Raw genomic sequence first — 19948 nt, 5'->3', positions numbered from 1 at the left:
TCAAGATGTGCCGGAAACGTAATTCCATTGGCGCATAACTTATTTCTAAGAGGACGCTGTTCCAGATGGAAGATGCTACTACTATGAAGACCCTCCTTCAGCACGATTCATTTTCTGAAGGCTGCAGTACTAGGCGGCCTTCATCTGATGATCTCAGGAACTAACAGGGTGGTCTTCCCTTGGCTATCTGCCTCCTAGATCACCAATTTTGTGTTGTGATCCATTTCTTTCATGGGCAAAGCCATGATCTTTTAATATTCTCTAGAGCCAATATAAGCACATTCTTATCTGCTGTAACTTTCTTCCACAGGTCTCTCTGAAAGTAGAGATTTCTTGAGCGCAAATCACTGGAATTGTTCATACTGGAATTGTATGCTGCTAAACATAAACCGAATACCAGCAAGATGTGGAGGAAGCAACAATCATGGAAATCTTTCATATTCATATTTCTCACCAGACCATATGTCATCTTTTTTTCCCCTAGAAAAATAGGTACCAGTACTCATAATGAAGTTGTTACAGTAAGTGTTACACTTTTTAACCCCCCCAAAACAAAGAGGTACAGGTACTGCGTACCCTTGAGTACACCCTGGGGGGGAAGCAGTGTCTATATGTCATTTCATTTTGGCTTCCGCTGCTAGTCAAAAACTACTGCTACATGGTGCGGTCCCAAACCACAGTATTTGAGGGTTCATCTGGTAAGAACTGACAGTAGTTAAGTGTGTCAGACTTGCACTAATTAATTATTGTTTCCTTCTAGTTTTATGACTCCTATTACCTACATTTTTTACTTTTATACCGTGCACACCATAAAATTTTAATAAAATTATGTTTCTCTCTCTCTCTATATATATATATATCAGTCTACTACTGCCACAAGATTAGTCTACTACTGCCTGAAGATTAGTTCCCACTCATAATAATAATAATAATAATAATAATAATAATAATAATAATAATAATACTACAGTGGTACCTCAGGTTACATACGCTTCAGGTAACATACACTTCAGGTTACAGACTCCGCTAACCCAGAAATAGGTTAAGAACTTTGCTCCAGGATGAGAACGTGCTCCGGCGGCGTGGGCAGCAGCAGGAGGTCCCATTAGCTAAAGTGGTGCTTCAGGTTAAGAAGAGTTTCAGGTTAAGTACCGACCTCCGGAACGAATTAAGTACTTAACCCGAGGTACCACTGTCCTCTAGACCAACCCCCTCCAGCGCAGGAATCACAGCACAAGCATCTCTCACAAAACAAGTCTGCTCCATCTTCCCTGCGAACAGCCCTTCAGATAGAATAACAGAACCATTCAGAGTTGGAAGGGAACCACCACGGTCATCTAGTCCAACCCCCTGCAATGCAGGAATCTTTTGCCCAATGGGGGGCTGGAAACCACAACCCTGAGATGAAGAGTCTCCTGCTTTACTGACTGAGGTGTATCGAAGTTCAGCATTTTTTCTCATTTTGGTGCAAGGTTAAGCTATGCCATTTTGCTGGGACAATTTAAGACCAGGAGTGACTTGTCAGATTTTGGCTGGCCCACACGCATCTGAGACTATATAAGTGTGTATATAGGTGCATTGTTAATAAATGAGCAACTAAAAAAAGTTTGCTTATGTTTCCTGTTTTCTTTTCCCAAGCAGAGATAATGTGTAAGCGGGTGTCAGCTCCCTAAAAAAAGGTCAACAACTCTGGGAAATGGGGGGGGGGCGGCGGTGCTGGAGGGATCTTTGCATCACAGCACTGGAAGTGCTTAAGACGGCCCTGTCTGTTGCTTCAGGAGACCACTACGTCTGAGCCCCCAGAAGAATTTCCATACCACCAGGACCTCATGGGAACCTTCTCCTGAAAAAACAAATGCCGCTGACAGTACCTCACGGCTCCAGCAGCACATGGAGCTATGGAATAGAGAAGAAGGGCCCATCTTCATCCCAGAAGGTTGACCCTTTAAGGACTTGGAAGTTCTCCAGAATGTGGTGGAGCCTGAAAGAGATGGTCTGGAGGCAGAGGCTTAAAAGGGCCCAATATGCCCACAACCTCTCTCATGGGAAGACTGGAACATGATAGGCTTGGGAAAGCCTTCTATTTTACCCAGTAGACAGGCTTTTTCAAGCCTAACTGCAGTGCACGTAGGTGATTTCAGGGCTGTTGCCAGCCTCTTCCCTGCTGTGCCCCGCACACCACAATTATGCTTCAAAGAAGCAATTTATTGGCTTTAGTAGAAACCATTTATGGGCTGGGTGGGTGTAGTTGTGGTGTGTGCATAGTGCCCAGAGCATTTATTTTCTGGTTTGTATAAGCTTCTGAGGTAATGGAAAGTCAACTCCAATTTTCAAAAAAGTTACGCCACAAATAACATCCCGCTCTGTTCTTTGGAGGCTAAATAGTAACTCTGTTTGTGGGAAGGTGGCACAGTGCCAATCTCTCATTCTTTACTACTGAATTTGGCTGGTGTTTACTTACAGGGTCTACAGCTCCAGTGACTACATACAACAACTGGGCACCATACAAGAATGGAAGGGTCATCCATCATTAGCAACATCAGGAGAGCCACTGCTTTCTCATCCATTCCTACTAGGCCTTAATTACTGCTGCGTAGGACAGGCGCTGAAAACAGACACATTATGTGACAAATGCCTCTCTGCACTGCACTGGCCTCCAGTTCAGATAGCCAGTACAGGCAGTCCCATGTAGAGAGCTCTCTTCCTGTCTGAAATTCTGTTACCACACTTCCTCAAGGCATGTCTAAACTACTTCTCTGTTTTCAGGGAATAAGCCAGCAGCATGAATGCTTGGGGGAATCTAGCGTGAAGGCTACTGTTGTTAAAAAATAAACATTATTATTTCATTCATGAATCACTTCCTATGAGATAACTTAAAAGCATTTAACGTAAATAAAACAATTTTAAAAACAAAAACCCAATTACATACAAAACTATTCAAAAAACCACCAAAAACTATTACCATATATAAAATCAATTTCAAATCCAATGCAGATATGAACGTGGATACCAATATTCACTTATAAGACTTGCTGATAGAGAAAAGTCTTCAACAAGTACCTAAAGGACACTAAGATATGGCATTCGTGTGATATGTAATGGGTAACTTCCTCCAACACCATTGTGCAGAACAGACTTCCTAATCATGCGACGGTGACGCGGCGGCAGCAGGAGGCCCCATTAGCTAAAGTGGCGCTTCAGGTTAAGAACAGGTTCAGGTTAAGAACGGACCTCTGGAACGAATTAAGTACTTAACCTGAGGTGCCACTGTACAAGCTGTTTTGTTTCCCTCTGTTGGCAGTTAGACTTCCCTGTTAGTTCTCCACTCAAACTAAAAGCAAGAGCAGTCACCATCAGAGAATGACAGAAAGATGAATCTAGTTTCAAGAAGGTTTACAGGCTTTATTTGAATTAGCACAGTTTCTTCAAGTTGGCAATTAAAGAAATTGCTGGATATCGAAGTAATCTGAGTCATCAACATCTGCAGATACATTCACACCTTGTGTAATTAGTTGGCTTCAGATTATGTGTTGACCAAAATACTTTTTAAAAAATAAAAATGGTTCACATCTGAACTGGGATTCAACACAGCATGAAATGATTGCAGGCATTCAATAAATGCAGTGAATCACATTATTGTTCATCTAGCCATATGGAAGTTCTGACTTCTGAGTCATGCTAACTATGAATCTTGGCTGCCCTGTATGGAAAGTAAGTAAAGATTAAGCAACCACCCAATAAAAATAGCATGTTATGGTCATTGCTTATTTTAAGAAAGGGAGAAAAATAAGAGAGAAAAGAGACAGTGGTACAATCTAGTTTGCAAAAGGAAGTTGGGCAGAAACACTGATTGTGACATTTGCACAATTATTACCTGTTTAGAACAGAGTATGTTGAATTGTGTAATACAAGCCAATGATCTAACAATCTAAGTGATAACAACATTCACTGGTCAATGATTTTCTCCACATATTTGCTCAAATGCAATATTAATGCCAACTATCAAGCATCTACAACAGCTAGGAGATGTACACAATCAAGAAATTGGTCAGTATTTACAGGAGTTTATAATCTAAAACAGATGATACACGAAGAAAGTAGGACTGCAGCTGAAGAATGGAAAGTTCAGCTTGCTTTGATTTATCTAACTTGTATATCACTTTTTACTACAAAAATAAAGTCTCCATGATGTAATTTACAATGCAATGAAGTGTAATAAAAATACATTAAACCAAGCAAAATATCAAAACAAAAGTGATGACCAAAACGCATATGACAGCCTGGACTGAGGATTCCTCCGCTCCATAAAGGGGTTCCCTCAATGAAGCTGGCAAGAGGGGCTTCCATGGCTGGAGAGGCAGATGGACCTTTGCGTGGATGGAACTGAGGAAAGCTGTGACAGAAGCAGCTTAGAGTGGATGTTGGTGGGAAGAGGGGTGGAGCAGGGCAACGCCTTTTAACACCACCACTTTGGTCCGACACAACTAGCGTAAATAGGACTTTAACCTGCTTTAAACTACTGTTCTCTCCCCCAGAGAGACATAATTATAGAGCAGTTTTCTCCAGTCATGTTACAAATGAGAGGTGGGGGGAATAAAGTGGGAAAGCTGAAGGGCTTTTCTTGCCTCAAAAGGGCAAGAGCTGTTGAAGATGGCTTCACAGAACCCCCTTTGCTTCTCCAACCCCAGCATATTCCATACCTCTTTGATGCGTTTGACTAAAGCATTCTGGTCAAAGGCAACCGCTTCTGCGCATTGGTGAAGGTGGTCTTGGTATCGCAGGCAGAGCTGTAGAACTTGCTGAGAATCCAGTTTCTCCAGTTTTATGTTGGTAGGAGCTGTCTGCCCACTGAGAAGACCTAGAAGAAAATTGACAGCCACGGAATTTACTAAAATGGCTAACAGCAGAACTAGCAAAGCGATTGGTGTGATCAAAAACAAAACACATGTAACAGCATCTCCACATAAATCCCCAGTTGTAATCAGCCTGTTCTTAGTGCCATTTACCATGTTACACAAAGACAAATCCAGAAGCAGCTCAACAGCTTACTGGTGATCTATCATGTAGGATACCAAGGCCTTCAAAGCACCTTGCAGGCAGCAAGACACTGCTAAAAGGGAGGGGGGAACCCTTCCCTTGATCAGAAAGGCGTTTGCACTGCGTTAGATGTGGGAAACCTGCCTGCAATGGGAACTTGAGTAAACCTGATACTGTATACGCAGCTTACACAAAATCGAACTCTACCCTCTGCCCACCCATCAGAGTGATGTCAGCTGACTGACCGGGGGGTGGGGGCATGGTATTGAAAAAATGACCTGATGGACTAAACACCTCCGAATCACCACAATGATTTTATCTGACTCCCTTTTCCTTTCTTTCTTTCTTTCCTTCCAGCCAGGGCATGAAGGGCCACTCTGTGTGTTGCAAACTATTATTGTGACTCCAAAGAAACCAGACCATTTTTGCTGGCGTGGCGTTCTTGCCTGTTTACAGCATTTATTTCTTTATTGTGTTTTACTGTGTTTTGTCAGCCCACATGTTGTATACAGTGGTACCTCTGGATGCGAACGGGATCCGTTCCGGAGCCCCATTCACATCCAGAAGCAAACGCAACCCGCGTCCGTGCGGGTCGCGATTCGCCCGCTTCCGCGCATGCGCGTGACATCATTTTGACCGTCTGTGCATGCGCGAAGGGCAAAACCCAGAAGTAACGTGCTCCGTTACTTCCGGGTCACCGCAGCATACAACCCGAAAATACTTATCCCAAAGCTACTTCAACTCGAGGTATAACTGTATTGCTTTGGGCAGAACTCTCTGGAAACTAGTGACTGACACTTAGGTAGTAATTACTCATCATGCATGTAAAAATCTTCCATTAGGAATACAGTAAGCCCACAACTGATGCACATTTAACTTGTGTGCATTCAGCTATACACGTATGGCAAAAAATGTACAAAAGGGGGGAAGCAAAAGAGGGTGGAGTTTAAAAAAAAAAGGCTTTGGCAATCCCACCCGTCATTGAACCCAGTGGGCTTTGACTACAAGATTTTGGCTTTAGGAGCAAACCCCAGGACATCACCCCACGTAATTTGCACGCATACTCTACTCATGCTGCTAGAAAAAATTGTTGAAATTGTTGCCTCTTACATTAACAGGAGAACAGTAACACTATTTCCTTGCTTTATTCGTTTTTTAAAACAGCAACGTATTCTCAGCTTTTCCAAGTGTCTATTTGCAATCATATTCTGGGAGGCAGAGACAACATGGGTGGCTGAATTATAAAAAGGAAAAGCCATGCAGAAGGTCTGCTAACAATCATATTCTATTTCCCCTCCCCTTCCCCACATTCAATAGTCATAAAGCTGTTTTACTCTCTCACACACAGCACCTCTGGATATTCAGTTTCTAAATAAAGAGCGAGGTAGTTTAGACTATTTATTCCCAATCCAGTGTGCTGTTAGAGAAGTGCTGGTGCCACATAAATTAAATTACATATTTAAAAAGCCTCTTGTGGGCCCACCCACAGAAGAGGGTGCCTGCTGTGTCACTACATCACATACTGTATTTCTCTACCCTAATTGCCTACACTGAATCTTCCCTTCCTGGGATCAAGCAACTCTACATAAAAGGGGTGGGTGCAGAATTGCCCACGGAGTCCAGTCAGGAAGCACTCCGCCATCCCTTCCAGAGAAACACAGGGGGGGCTCTTTGGGGGGAGTCTAATTTGTACTTTACCTTTACTCACAAAGTAAATGGCTGTGGGGGCAAATGTGAAACTGTGCGTGCAAAATTTAATTCAAGGGGCAAAACTCCCTGGGAATCGTATGCATATGTCCCCTTATTACTTACGTGCACTGTACAAGATTTAAATGCCTTTCATGGCAAAGCACACATTTTAACAAAAGACAAGGCACTACAAAGAGCATTTGCAATGTACCCTTTAGACCACATAAACCATTAACATGACAGCAACTTTGGCAATGTGGCCCAGGTAAAATAATTTGCACAGGGAAATCTATAGACATCTAGAGGGCATGTGGGTCAATGGGACTGGAAGCTTAAAGAAAATAAAAACCTGTGCCACCAGCTGCCTGATCTGCAGCTAGGAACGTGGCCCGGCTGCGAGGCACGAAGGCCGCTCCCCGCAAGGCCCTTTCCACCTGGCCTAGGGGGTGAGGCCCAGACTCACCAGCCCCACTATGTTAAATATGTATTCTGTAGTTGACCTCCTTTGTAATGTTTTATTTTGAAATCTTTAAGAAAATATTTTAGTTTTCTGTTATGTTGCTTTGACTGTATACTCTGTATTTGACTTTCCTCAGATTGTTTTATTTATGTTTTATTGAATTAATATGCTGTAAACCGCTTTGAGAGTTTGGTTAAAAATATAAAGCAGTATAGAAATTTTAAAAATAAAACAAATAAAAATAAAACTAGTTTGCCAAACAGCCACTGGGGAGCTGCTCCTGTACCCTTCCCCTTGAACTTCCGCAAATGCCTTGCTGTCATGGCTTTACAGATACTGCTCCGCCCTCTCCTTTGTTTGGCTTGGCAGCTCTCTGCGTGTGTCCGGATGCCTGTCTGTAACTTGCCTTCCTGGGCTTCCACTTGCCAGTGCAGACACCTGACAGGCATAACGGCCATAATTGCGTTGCTGCTCACAGGGTGCATATAGGAAAGTTTTAAGGGGCTTTGGGGTCTGTGCCTCATCTCACAAAGGAGAAAGTGACAAAGCAGAAAAATTCTTTAGGAGTAGGGGCTTCTCAGGCCCAGATGCCAGAGGCTGGCTCAAGCTATCAGGTGGCCAGTTGACTACTCACAAACGTCAGTTGCCATGAGTTTCATAAGCCTGGCAAAATTTTGCTGTTGATTTTTGGCAATTTTGCTGGAGTGGAGACTTAAATCAGGGCAGCCCCCAAAATATCACCAGACAAGAACCACAAAGAATTATGCAACTTTAAGTAGGGAATTCTGTGCCATGGTTATACTATGGCGTAGAAAGACAGCAAAAGCATCCCTAATTTTTGTATATTTATGTACTCAAAGCCTGCAAACAAAGCAAGCTGCTTTTTTATGTATAGTATGTTCAAACAAAAATTATGTCTACAATGTTATCCAGTCCTCCTTGATTCCTTTTCCTGCCCCCTTCCTTCACCCACTCCCTCTTCTCATGTTATGCTGTTTGTGCAGGGGGAAAGAGAGTCCTGCTCTTGCCAAGAGTGACCTCAGCTCATTCTTATTTGGTGATACACAGGAGAATTTCACTCAAGCAAACATTTGCAAAGTTTCAAAGTCTCAAGGTTATTGGCACCTCGTTGCTGGCTACATTTGCTGCTTCTTTTTCATTATTCTTTACTTGGTTTGCTCATGCAAGAAGTCATTATACTGGAAGAAGCATTAAAAATAAAGACGTGACACTTTCAGGTCCCTGCACCAGTCTTTAGGAGACGCCTTTGGTCAGGAGTTAGGACTCGTTCCCCCCTCGCCCCCCCCCAACAGCAAGTGTGACTTTTGAGTCTTTTTGCATAAGGAATGTGCAATACTGAAGAAAGAGATGGTAAAAAATGCAATACAGGATTACACCCAAGATTAAAACTATTAAATAAATCACCCTCCCTATGAACAACATTTTTACAAGAGTCAAACTGTCAGGGAACTGCCATCGGCTCAGAGGCAAGAGATAGAAGGGCAATTGTGTCAGAGGGAGCCTCCGAAAATCTTGCAAAGCAGTTCCTCTTCCGGCGAGGAGGAAAGCCCCACCTCCAGGGGGGGAGAGGTGGAAGGACCAGAGGATGCTAGTGGGAGCCGTAACCCTGCTCCTGAGCAAGCTGGAGAGGAGGGAAGCACGCCCTGGCCATCGCCCATCCTGCGCAGTAGTCTGAGGCGCAGGGAGGGGCGGAAACGGCTGGGGGTAACGAAACTTTTATGTTGGGGGAGGTACAAAAACAGACCACTCCCGGATTCTGCTAGCGACTGAGTCAGACATGAACTTATGATGCTCTTCACTGTAAATAGTTTGCACCAAAATAAAGCCTGTAAAAGACCGGCCGGAGTCCCGCCTGGTTACTCTTGAGCAACCACAACAGCCATCTGACACAAACCAAATCATTTTATGCAAGTGCAAAATAAGAGTTATGAAGTCCCTACAAGACGACACAGCAAAGGAACTGGTCACTATTCATTTGCACATTTAAATAGCAACAAGCCTAAAATAAATACCTGAAAATTTGACTAGAGGCAGAACATTTAAGGCTCATCATAGTTATGACCATATTCCCAGCACACGACGAAACTGATTTAGTAGTTTCTCACTAACTTGGTAAATCTGTGTCTGGGCTGTGCCACGTCTGACTGTTCATATGACTGAATGTTCTTTCATAAAAAAATATCCTCCACAGAACTCTAGATGGGGGGGGGAGGGGCAGAATGGTTTGAGCTAGCTTTCTATTTGCAAGGACTCTTTCTCTTTTTGCATGGAGAGCACTGAACTGTGTGGGGCCACAGCGGCAGGCTGAAGTTGTACAGTTCAGACACAGCCTTGCCAGCAGATGAACAGCACAAGACCAGCAAGAGGTTGTGCATCCTTGTCTTCTGTTGCTACAACAGCACCCGGCTACACACACTGCTTGTCAGGTAACAATTCTGGACATGTACAAGTTCTCTGACTATGTAGATCTATCAGGATTAGACTTGCTGGATGCAAAAGAAAATTAAGAGGGGTATTACTGTCATGATCATATCAAGGTATTTTTGATACCATTATCCCTTGCAGGCACATGAAAAATTGTGCAGCAAGTTTTAGCGAAATGTCTCAATTTTTATTGTATAGGTAGCAAAATACTCCTACAATGCCACACTTAACGAGTAAACTAAAATGTTGGTGAAATGAAAGGCAATATCACCTGCCGCAGAAGAATTTAAATCTTTCCTGCAGGAAAACTGTCCAAATGAATGCTTATTTAGGGCAGAGACGCAGGCAGATGAGTTAGGGTGTGCAGCTCAGGGGCTTAATGATCACAACAGAAATACTGAGAAAAACTTTCTCCATCAGCACTCTCTGTGTGTGTGTGCATTCTGCTAAGGCAGGAATATTACTGGCCTAAGGAGAATGAGCAGAATTTCAATATATACAATGCATACGCTTCAGAGGGCAAAGTGACATTTCTTCAGAATCAGGTTGGCTTCAACCCTCAGAAGTCTGAAACTAAGACCAACAGGGATACGTTTTGACTTCAGCAGCACACCAAAAAGCCAGCATCTTTTCACATCTTGTACAAGTTGTTGCACTCTTAAGTTTCTAACACAAGAGCTGCTTTATCTTATTTTTTGCCCCCTTTGCAGCTAACAAGAGTCCTGGGAGAGGAGGAAGTTAATCTGAATCAGGGGAAGCACTTTAAGTTTTGCAACATCAATCTGGCACTGTCTTCATCTATCCCTTCATTCCCTCACAATGTCACCTCACAGAACCATAGAATTGGAAGGGACCACAAAGGTCATCTAGTCCAAACCCCTGCAATGAAGGAATCTTTGACCCAATGTGGGGCTGGAACCCACGACCGAGCTCTACTGCTATATTGCCTGAGCTATCCCAGGCCAGGCCATCATGCTGCGTGGCAGGTCTGGAAATGTTACCTGAGTGGTCCCACTATCAGCCCATTTCAAACTGCACTGTTTCATTGCCATTATAGCCTTTGCATTGCGGCCTCTGCATGGAAGCCAATATTCAATGGTGCAATGCCCTATGGCAAGGGCCCCCAACAATTCAAAATGTTTTTCGATTAGGAATGTCATCAATGGAGGAACAGAAGAGAAAGATTAGGAATTGACAACATGCTATTAACTGCTACCCCCCCCCCATGTATCTATACAGATTAGGGGTTTATGGGTTGGTTTGTTTCTTTTAATTGACCCATTCTTTAAGATGCAGAATCAAATCATATATAAGAAAATGGAAGCTGTGACTGGAAATATTTAGGATTCACAAAATCTCTAGGAAACTACAGAAATGCAATGTATGTATCTGGCAAATGATCGAGATTCACTTGGCTTGGTATACGCCCTGAAAATAGTGTTGCAGCTTTAAACTTCTGAGGTTGGTATGGCTGCATTTTTTATAGCTTTGTTAATAATCCTTTGAACTTGAGGTTTTCATAGATTTTTTTTAACTTGCCTTTTGAGGTTTTATAAGACTGCTTTTCCCTAGCAGCAATTTGTGTGCCAGACACACTTTTTATAAAGTCAATGGATTATTACTACCTGATTAAGTGGCTCCATCTACATGTTCTAGGAACATGTGGTGTGTATTTTTACCCTGATTATGATTGAGCTCTGCCTTTGGTTGTCTCATGACATCTGGGGAGAAAAGAACCCAGGAGACACCAGCCACACATTCCAGTCTGGACTCCACGGCACAATGTCCAGACTGGACCGCATTCTGCTCACACAAGGCCTGCTCCCCCTGGTAGAAACAACAAACACTGGTAACATTAAAACCACAGACCACGGCCCAGTAGAAGCTACCCTCAAAATAGGAGAGGAAGCACAAATTACCCCATCGTGGTCCTTCAGACCCATCCTAACCACAAGCCAACTAGCTAGAGAGAGTCAACTGAAAACTCTCCAAAAGAACGATATGGGCGACATTACAACCCCCCTCCTCTGGGACACAATGAAAGCAGTCATCAGAGGAGCCTGAATAAAGGAGAGGGCATCCCTTTAAAAAAAAAATAAAACCTCCTCAAAAATTGGTAAACTGGAACAAGACATTACGACCCTCTCATCACACTACAAAAAAACAGGAGCCGAAAAAACCAAACTCATAAAACTCCTTAAACTTATACAACAAAAAAGAAGGGAAAATGACTCTCTAGAAATCAATAAAACAATGATTAACATCCTATACTCTAAACAATGCTTTTACGAATATGGAGGGAAGAACTCCAGACTATTAGCAAATAGATGCAGGAAAAAAATTACTCAAAACAGGAATACACTGTGTCACTAAAAAAGACTTTAATATGACATCCTCCAGCAAAGAAATAACCTCAGAATTTGCTGAATTTTATGCCAACCTATACACCTCCTGCAACCCAACTGAACAAGAAATCAGAAGACTCCTAGCAGGGCTGACCATGTCAACCTTATCTGCAGAGGAACAAGAATTCACGGAGAGCCCTCTCACCCCAGAGGCAATAGAGACGGTACTCAAAAACCTGAAAGCACACAAAGCCCCAGGCCCGGATGGCTGTACAGCAGAATTATAGGGGGGGGGGAATCAAAGAACCCCTGATGACCCGCCTATTTAGCAACATCATAAAAGGGGCCCTCATCCCCAGAACCTGGGTGTCTTCCAAAATAGTCTCTATCCCCAAAGCACTCAAAGATAGCCTCAAAATAGAATCATACAAACCAATCTCATTGATAAACTAAGACTACAAGATATTCACATCAATCCTATCTAACCGCCTAAAAATCTTCCTCCACAAACTTATCACCCCAGACCAGGCAGGCTTTGTTCCTGGTTGCAATGTAACAGACCCCAGGAGGAAACTACTGAATCTGATAGAACACAGCAAAAGGACCAAACTCCCACTGGCGATCAGGTCCCTAGACATCTTTAAAGCCTTTGATTGCTTAGAATTGAAATATCTATTAGCAGCATTAACTAACATGAAATTTGGGCCCAACTTCCTACAAATTTACTCCCAAACCTAAGCAAAATGCAGAATTAACAATATGGACTCCAATACCATAGCAATCCCAAGAGGCACAAGACAAGGATGCCCACTGTCTCCCTTCCTATTCATCTTGGCCCTGGAACCCCTTGCAATCCGACTCTGAGCAGCCCCAGATATCAAGGGTGTGGAAATAAAAGGTAAAACCTATAAACTAGGGTCGCAGGTCAACCTGATGGTCACGACACCAGACCCCATAAACACAGCAACTCAACACATCCGCAGTGGTGTTGGGCCTACAAGTAAACTTTGCAAAAACTGAGGCTATGTGCTTCAACACACACACACACACACGCATACCCAAAAGGAATTCACCAACATCACAAAGATAAAACTTTGCCGCACCAAATTCAGGTACCTAGGGGTTCAAATAACCAGAAACCTCAACAAATTATACCTCCACAATTACAAGCCCCTGTGGCGACAAATCAACAGTTACTTGAATGGAACAGTGCCAACTTCACCTTCTCAGACAAAATAGCCATGATCAAAATGATCACTCTCTCAAAGCTAACCTATTGATTCCAAATCCTCCCAATCTGGATTCCTCCAACCAACTCCAGAAGTGGCAGAAAAAACTACACTCATTTATTTATCACACAAAGAGCCAAGAATAAGCCCTAAATACCTGCACCTCCCCTCCTCAGAAGGAGGATAGGGAATCCCCAACATAGAATTATGTTACATCGGCAACCAAGTATACCACATAATCCCGTATATTCTAGAAAATGAGTCTTGGACGGGTCTTGGAGAGAGACACCGTTGAATCATCTCCACAACAGCGCACCCATTTCTCCAAAACAAACTAAAGAAAATCCCCACAATACTGAACAGATACACACAGGAAGTGAAAAGTAGGCAAACTATCCCCATCCCCACTAACCCCCTGGCCTAACACCCACTATTCCAACACACAGCACAAAACCTCCAGATAAACACCTGGCAAGCCGAAGGCCTGCACTGCCTAAAAGACTTCTACAAACACAACAAATCCATACCAACACAAGAAATACAAGACAAACTAGGGGACACCCAAATACCTTGGCTAACACATTGTCAACTATACACTTCTTAAACAATCCAGCAGTAAAATCAGCAGCCACTAGGCCCTGGACCACCTTCAAAAACCTTCTCCTGACAGCAGAGGGACACAGCAAAGGGATGGCATCCACAATGTACAAAATACTGCTCCAGAATCCCACAACCCCCCTTGACGCAATCGAAGAACAATGGGAGCATGACATTGGCTATGAAATTAACCCCACCAAATGGACTAGAATGTGGTCTAAACTTCCCTTTAAGTCCATATCAGGTTCTTACCCCTCTACTATTGTCCATGTCGGGTCGTCGCTCAACCATTCTTTTAGCAGATCAAGATGATCAGGTGATAGCAAAAACTGCAAGGTTCTTAGTGGGGCAATTAGAATAAGATCTATTATTTGATTATTGATGTAAACCCCAAAATGTATTTTCTATAGTTAAGTTTTTACCTCTATCTTCAGTACATTTTATTTTATTGTTATGGCTAGTGGCTGATGCAAATAATGATTCTATCTAATCTCCATATCAGCCAAAAGGGAACTTACTCTGAAACTCACCTACAGGTGGTACTTAACACCATGGAAAGTGGCGCTGATATGCCCAGGAACCTCAGCAACAACAAAAAACCCTCTCCCCAGTCCTAGACTGACACGACAACCACTACCTCCACCCCTGGATTATTCTAAGGAAGGGTAGGCTGGACATTTCTTAAAATAAATAAAGTAAACATGTCACGTTGTCTGGGCATTTGTCCAGTTTGACCAGTCCTGGGGGAGCGCTTTCTGAGCCCTGCTCCCCAACACTATGAACTGGGGACTGAATCTGGGGCCATGGGAATCTGGGGCCACATTCCAAGCCTCTCCCTCATTTCCACTCCGCTTTAGAAATGATTACAAAACCAATTTTTCATGAGGGTTTAACACGGAAAGGGCTTCACTCAATCCTCCCTCTAGAGCTTGCAGATTGCTATTCTGCTGCAAACACTGTGAGTCCCTACCAAATAAAATGATTTTACTGAGTTCTGAACATCTGCTGCTCTTGGGAGCCCCGCAACGCACCAGAGGCAGCGAAGAGTGCCACCTGTGGGCTGGACTGGAATTGGCAAATTGAAAAGATCAACAATATCAGACCAGGCATCCCAGAAAACAACGTCAACTCACAGTATGATGTTATGAGCTGCAGTGGTGAACTGGTTGGGGCACTTCACAACATTCCTGCAGCCTCGGTATATGAATCTCACTTTGGGCCTAGTCTTTACAGTAACTTAGGGCGAAAGTAGACCATGCAGTTTTACAGGCCTCTTTTAAAAAAAACCCTGATGCAATTAAAATAATAGTGTGGCTCTTTGCCAAATGTGATCACTGTTAGGTAACTGAAAGACTCAGGGGTGGAGATCCTGGCGGGGGGGGGGGGGGGAGGAGAGAGAGAGAGAGAGGGGGGGGGGAGTGTTCCTGTCAGGGCTTACTCTAACTTCCCACTGACTGAGAAGGAAGATTCCTCAGAACCAAGAGGAAAATGTCTCTGCTTGGTAATGCAGCAAGAGAGCAGATGAAGAAAAAAACAGCAAATGTGCAACAATAAAGGAAAAATGCTCAACTGTGCTTACTTCCACACAAATTATTTTTAGTTTAATGGGGTCTTAAACTTGCATTGGACTCCTGTTCTTGCCGCCAGACACAATGATGCAAAGGTCATATGAAGGAGTTTTGTACAGAGTCAAACCACTGACTTAGTCCAGTATTGATTGATTGATTGATTGATTGATTGCATATCCCTCCTTTTCTCCAACATGCTCAAGGTGGTGTACACTCACATGACGCCTGCCACTTCTCCCCTCCAAAACTGTCTCACTGGGTAGCAGGTACAAAAAGGAACGAACTTACCTGCCTTTGTGGAGGCGTTGCCTACTGGAAGCAAGAGCTGGTTACCAGAACCAGCCCATGTTTGAGGCCTGGCCTCCTGAACAGTTTGCAGAGAAAATAGCTGTGCACTTTTCCCCGAGCTCTAGTTTTTGTGAACATTTAATAAATGCTGTGTTTCCAATTATGCTTCTACCATTTATGTTGTATATTCCATGCACAATAGAATATTCCTATTATATACTCATCCTGTTCCGACTGTTAGTAAAATACAAAATAAACTCACTCACATCTTAGTGTTTCAATAACATAGCAATAATGCAGATTCCCAAATCAAAATGCCTCACTATTTTTTGTAAAATGCTTAGAAGTTTTATTACAAGCAAGTAGTATATAAATTTTGGTGAATAAGCAAAATAAACAAGGTACACTGGCTGAAGTGTTTCCCAACAGGCACCAGATGTCAGTATATATGGATTGCCTAAAACAGTGGTTTTCAACCAGTGCGCCAATGGCACCCTTGGGGTGCCTTGAATGCTGGTCAGGGGTGCTGCGGGCAACACTGGCCTCTGTCCCTCTCTCCTTCCACCCCTCCTGTGATGCCCTCGCATGTCTGCCTCCCAAAGGCTTGTGTGGCTGTTTGTTGCAGCAGCCCTGGACCATGGGGTGCTGGCTGCCAGGAGCTGAGGTGGCCTTGGAGTAAGCAAGTAAGTGGGTGAGGGAGCCCAGCCCGCCAGCCCTTGCTGTTGGGAATGGACAGACAAGTGGGAGGCTGGGCAGGCAGGCGCTGCGCTGGCCTTTATTTTGCCTGCTGTGTGCAAAGCCTGCCTGGGAGCTGAAGGGGAGCCTTTACGCCATGCAGGCCTGGCAGTACCTTCTGCTGCCCCTGCTGCCTCCCTGGGTAAAGTGCTGGCCTCACATTCGCCTTTGGCCAGTCTCCATTGGGCCACTAAGGCTGGGGGCATCCTCTTCCCTGGCCCCTGTGGGGCAGTGTGAGGAGGCACCTGTCTTTGGGGCCTGGGGGGGGGGGGAGACTCAGAGACCAGGAGCAGCAGCTGCAGCTGCCCGGAGGACTTCCAAGTAGAGGGGAGAGGAGGCTGAGGGAACACTCCACAATGGAGGGTGTTCAAAAAGGGCTGATGGGCTGCCAGCTCTGCAGGCAAGGGGTGACATAACTGGGCTCCTGTGCCCCACAGAAAGAAGGTAGTTGGTCAAGGGACCCATGGACTCAAATTTTAAAATTACTTCCACACCGTTTTCAAAAAGCAAATCCCGGTCTTTTAAGTTCCCCCTCGTTGGCATGGAGAAAACTGGAAAACTGCCATTTTATTTACCAATGTACAGATCAAGATGATGTTGAAAGAGTGCAGAAGCAAGCAAGCAGGCAGTACAGGCACCCAAAAATCAAGAGCAACGTTTACTGAATTTACTGTCAGATTATGAACAAGGGGATGCCTAGTCTGAGATAAAGGGCATCAAAATACCATCTTAACTAAAGCACTACTGTTTCCCAGTTTATTCCTAGGTGGGAAGCCTCACACCTAGGTTCCAAATGCAGCACTCTAGGCCTCTGTCTGGTCCACAGAATTCTCCCCAAGGCCACACCTCCCTGCTCAGCCACACACCTTCTCCCCAGATCTATTTTGCACCCTCCTGGAGGGATTTTGCCTAACTAGAATGTGTCCTTGGACTCCAATAATACTTCTTTCTTGCCTTGATAGAGGAGAAGCAGAGGAGTGTGTGAGTGTGTGTAGAAGCTGTACATTCATTGCTCCCCGCCCAATCTTGCCTGTGGACCCACCTGCCACTTGCATCCTGGGTCCAAAAAGGGTTCTCCACCCTTATCCCAAGCCTCCCATAAGGTTCATCTCTTCACACTGCAGAACAAAATGACTCAACAGAACTAGAAGCACAAATATAACTGCTTTCTGGACAAACTACAAACCACTAGCTTTAACACATCAATACATTAAAACATGTTTATGTTTTACCCAGTTCTCTCTACCACTTTATAGCAGCATGAGGACTCAGCAATGCATGACAAAACAAATGAGAAGAGTAAAATGGGATCATCAAAAATTGGCACTGTTATGAACCAGGAGGCTCAAAGGGGAATGTGGGGGGCAGACATGGGAACCTTATTTTTTCATGTAATATCTTACCTTTCAGAAGGGGTTGGAAAGTTGGGATTTCCTGCAACTTAATGACATCTGGGTCATTGCTGACATTCCGCGAAGACTGCGTCCCTTGTGCCACCACCACAATATCATCCATTTTAGCTCGCTGCTTGGCCGGTGAAGGAGATGCTGGGGAAAATATCCAGTCAAGTATAAGGAAGCACAAAGCACACCTAGGATTACCCTTCATCTGGTACCAGCAAAAAAGAATGACTTAACAGTGTGTTGTCGTAAAACACCCACACACTCAATTATTGTGATAGAAAGGTCCATTGGCCTGGTTTGCACATAATTTGAATCCATAGTCTAAAGCAGACCACAGTTTATTGTAAATGTGAAACATGCCAGTGCACCGTGTTCATTCACCCGCAGCCCCTTCTCCCTATGCCACAGAGAGGGAGCAATCAGACCCCTGACATAATGCTACATGCACTTCTCCCAAACAAACCACAAACCACAAGACCTTGGCTTACCACTTGTGGTTTGCATGTAACAAAAAGTCAGTGTGTTGGTTGTTTCCTCTTCCCTGTGGCACAAGGCGCAGGGGTTTGGGCACGAATTAGCCACGCACACTAGCTTGCTTGAGATAGGCAAAAATCCATTTTAGACCATGATTTCACAAAACAGGCCACCGAGCGAATTACAAGCAATCATCATTTTGTGCGGGAGTTCCGTTCTGGAGCCCACTCTGCCCCTTCTCATGACATCTCTGTGATGTTTCGGGGAGACTTCCAGGTTCGGTGCTGTGCACATCATGCATCATTTGGAGGCGCCTTAATCAGGAGTTGCCTGTATACATTTCTCACTATAATACTTGTAAAATTTAATTTCTTATTAGACTGCACATTTTCTGTTCTTGTCTCTAGTTCTAGTAACTTCTATTTTGGGAGGCCAAGGTCCAATTCTTACATGCACGCCCATCACTTTACAAAAAGTGTCACTTGCAAATGTATGTATGAACTGCGTCCGTTGTAAAGTGGAACCTGAGATGGGACTGGGCCCTGAATGTGGCATTTTATCTTGCTCTTCCTGGTCAACTCAGCTAAGATAAAGAGAATGACAAATTAGAGGAAACTTCTGCAAAAGGCTGTGGTGCTCAGTTAAATCAGCCAGGTCTAGTCTGCACATGTAAGCAGAATGAAACGGGACAGGGCTGGCAGATAGCAGAGGCAAGAGTACCAGTTCAGGCTGCAGATCAGGAATGCCATTTTTGAACATTGGGGGCAATGCTCCTAGAACAGACACCTTTTCCTCTCCGCCTGATCTGTTCGTTCGTTCGCAGCAAGTAATTTTAAAAACGTGAGTTTCACAAGTTTGTTTCACCGCTGCCCACAAAGTTAGCTGATGGGATGCGGCTCACTGGCTGGGAGCGTGAGAGCAGATGAGCAGTGGCGTAGCGTGGGTTGTCAGCACCCGGGGCAAGGCAAGTAATTTGCGCCCCTGCCAGGTAGGGGCAGAGAGCTGCGAGTGCGAGCGCGCCCCCCCCTGTTGCGCCCGGCCCCCCTGCACCCCCCACGCTACGCCACTGCGGATGAGACGCGTCCCAGGAGGCAAGCCTTTCTCCCGGTTTGCACCGCGGAGCATTCCTGAGAAGCAGCCCGGAGAGGCGCAGCTCGTGCGCACGGGCTCCGTTTTAAAGAGCACCCAAAGCAACCCCCGAAAGTGGGAGGGAAAGGGAGCCCCACCTGAAGTGCTGGGCTCGGGATGCCGGTTTTCCGCCTCTGCGCTCTGCTCGGCCCCCATGGCGAGAGCAGTCCCCGGCGGAGCAGGGAGGGCTGCGCTTGCCAGGCGCAGGCGAGACCCCGCGGCGCGGCTCCCGGGCAAAGGCCTCTCTCGCTTCCGCCTTCCCAGCAACCAGCCTGTTTCGGTTCCCGGGTCAGCCTCGCCCAGGCCGGGAGGCGGAGCGGAGGGCGCGGCGGGGCCTCTTCGGCGCGGAAGCAGCGCCGGACTCCCGGCCAGATGGCGCGGCGATGCAAACCCCGGTGAGCTCAGCGGCGCTTGCTTAAAGGAGACGTTCCTGGAGCCGCAGCTTGAAAGGCAATTGGCAGGAAATCCCATCAGAGTCAATGCAGGCACAGATCGGGTTGCTCGCTCGTAGAAATCATTCCCTCCGAATAAACGTCGCCTGTTTCTGAGC

At 44.9% G+C, this 19948-nt stretch overlaps 1 protein-coding gene across 2 annotated transcripts in view; it reads right to left on the bottom strand.

Moving 5' to 3' along the window:
• BORCS5 (BLOC-1 related complex subunit 5) overlaps window positions 1-19869 on the bottom strand; it is a gene marked incomplete at its 5' end in the record, with an annotated part of 33838 nt that extends 13969 nt beyond the window's left edge. For both annotated transcript variants that reach the window (XM_083615994.1, XM_083615995.1), the window contains 3 exons: window positions 4701-4858; window positions 17797-17940; window positions 19497-19869. In XM_083615994.1, coding sequence (XP_083472120.1) covers window positions 4701-4858; window positions 17797-17940; window positions 19497-19869 — 675 coding nt within the window. The remainder of the gene's footprint in view (window positions 1-4700; window positions 4859-17796; window positions 17941-19496) is intronic.
• Window positions 19870-19948: the final 79 nt, after the last annotated feature.

This window comes from Podarcis filfolensis (assembly GCF_964270895.1).
Source record: "Podarcis filfolensis genome assembly, chromosome: 5".
Lineage (NCBI taxonomy): Eukaryota > Metazoa > Chordata > Lepidosauria > Squamata > Lacertidae > Podarcis > Podarcis filfolensis.
The sequence above is the reverse complement of the archived record's forward strand: the minus strand, read 5'-3'. Positions and strand labels throughout refer to the sequence as shown.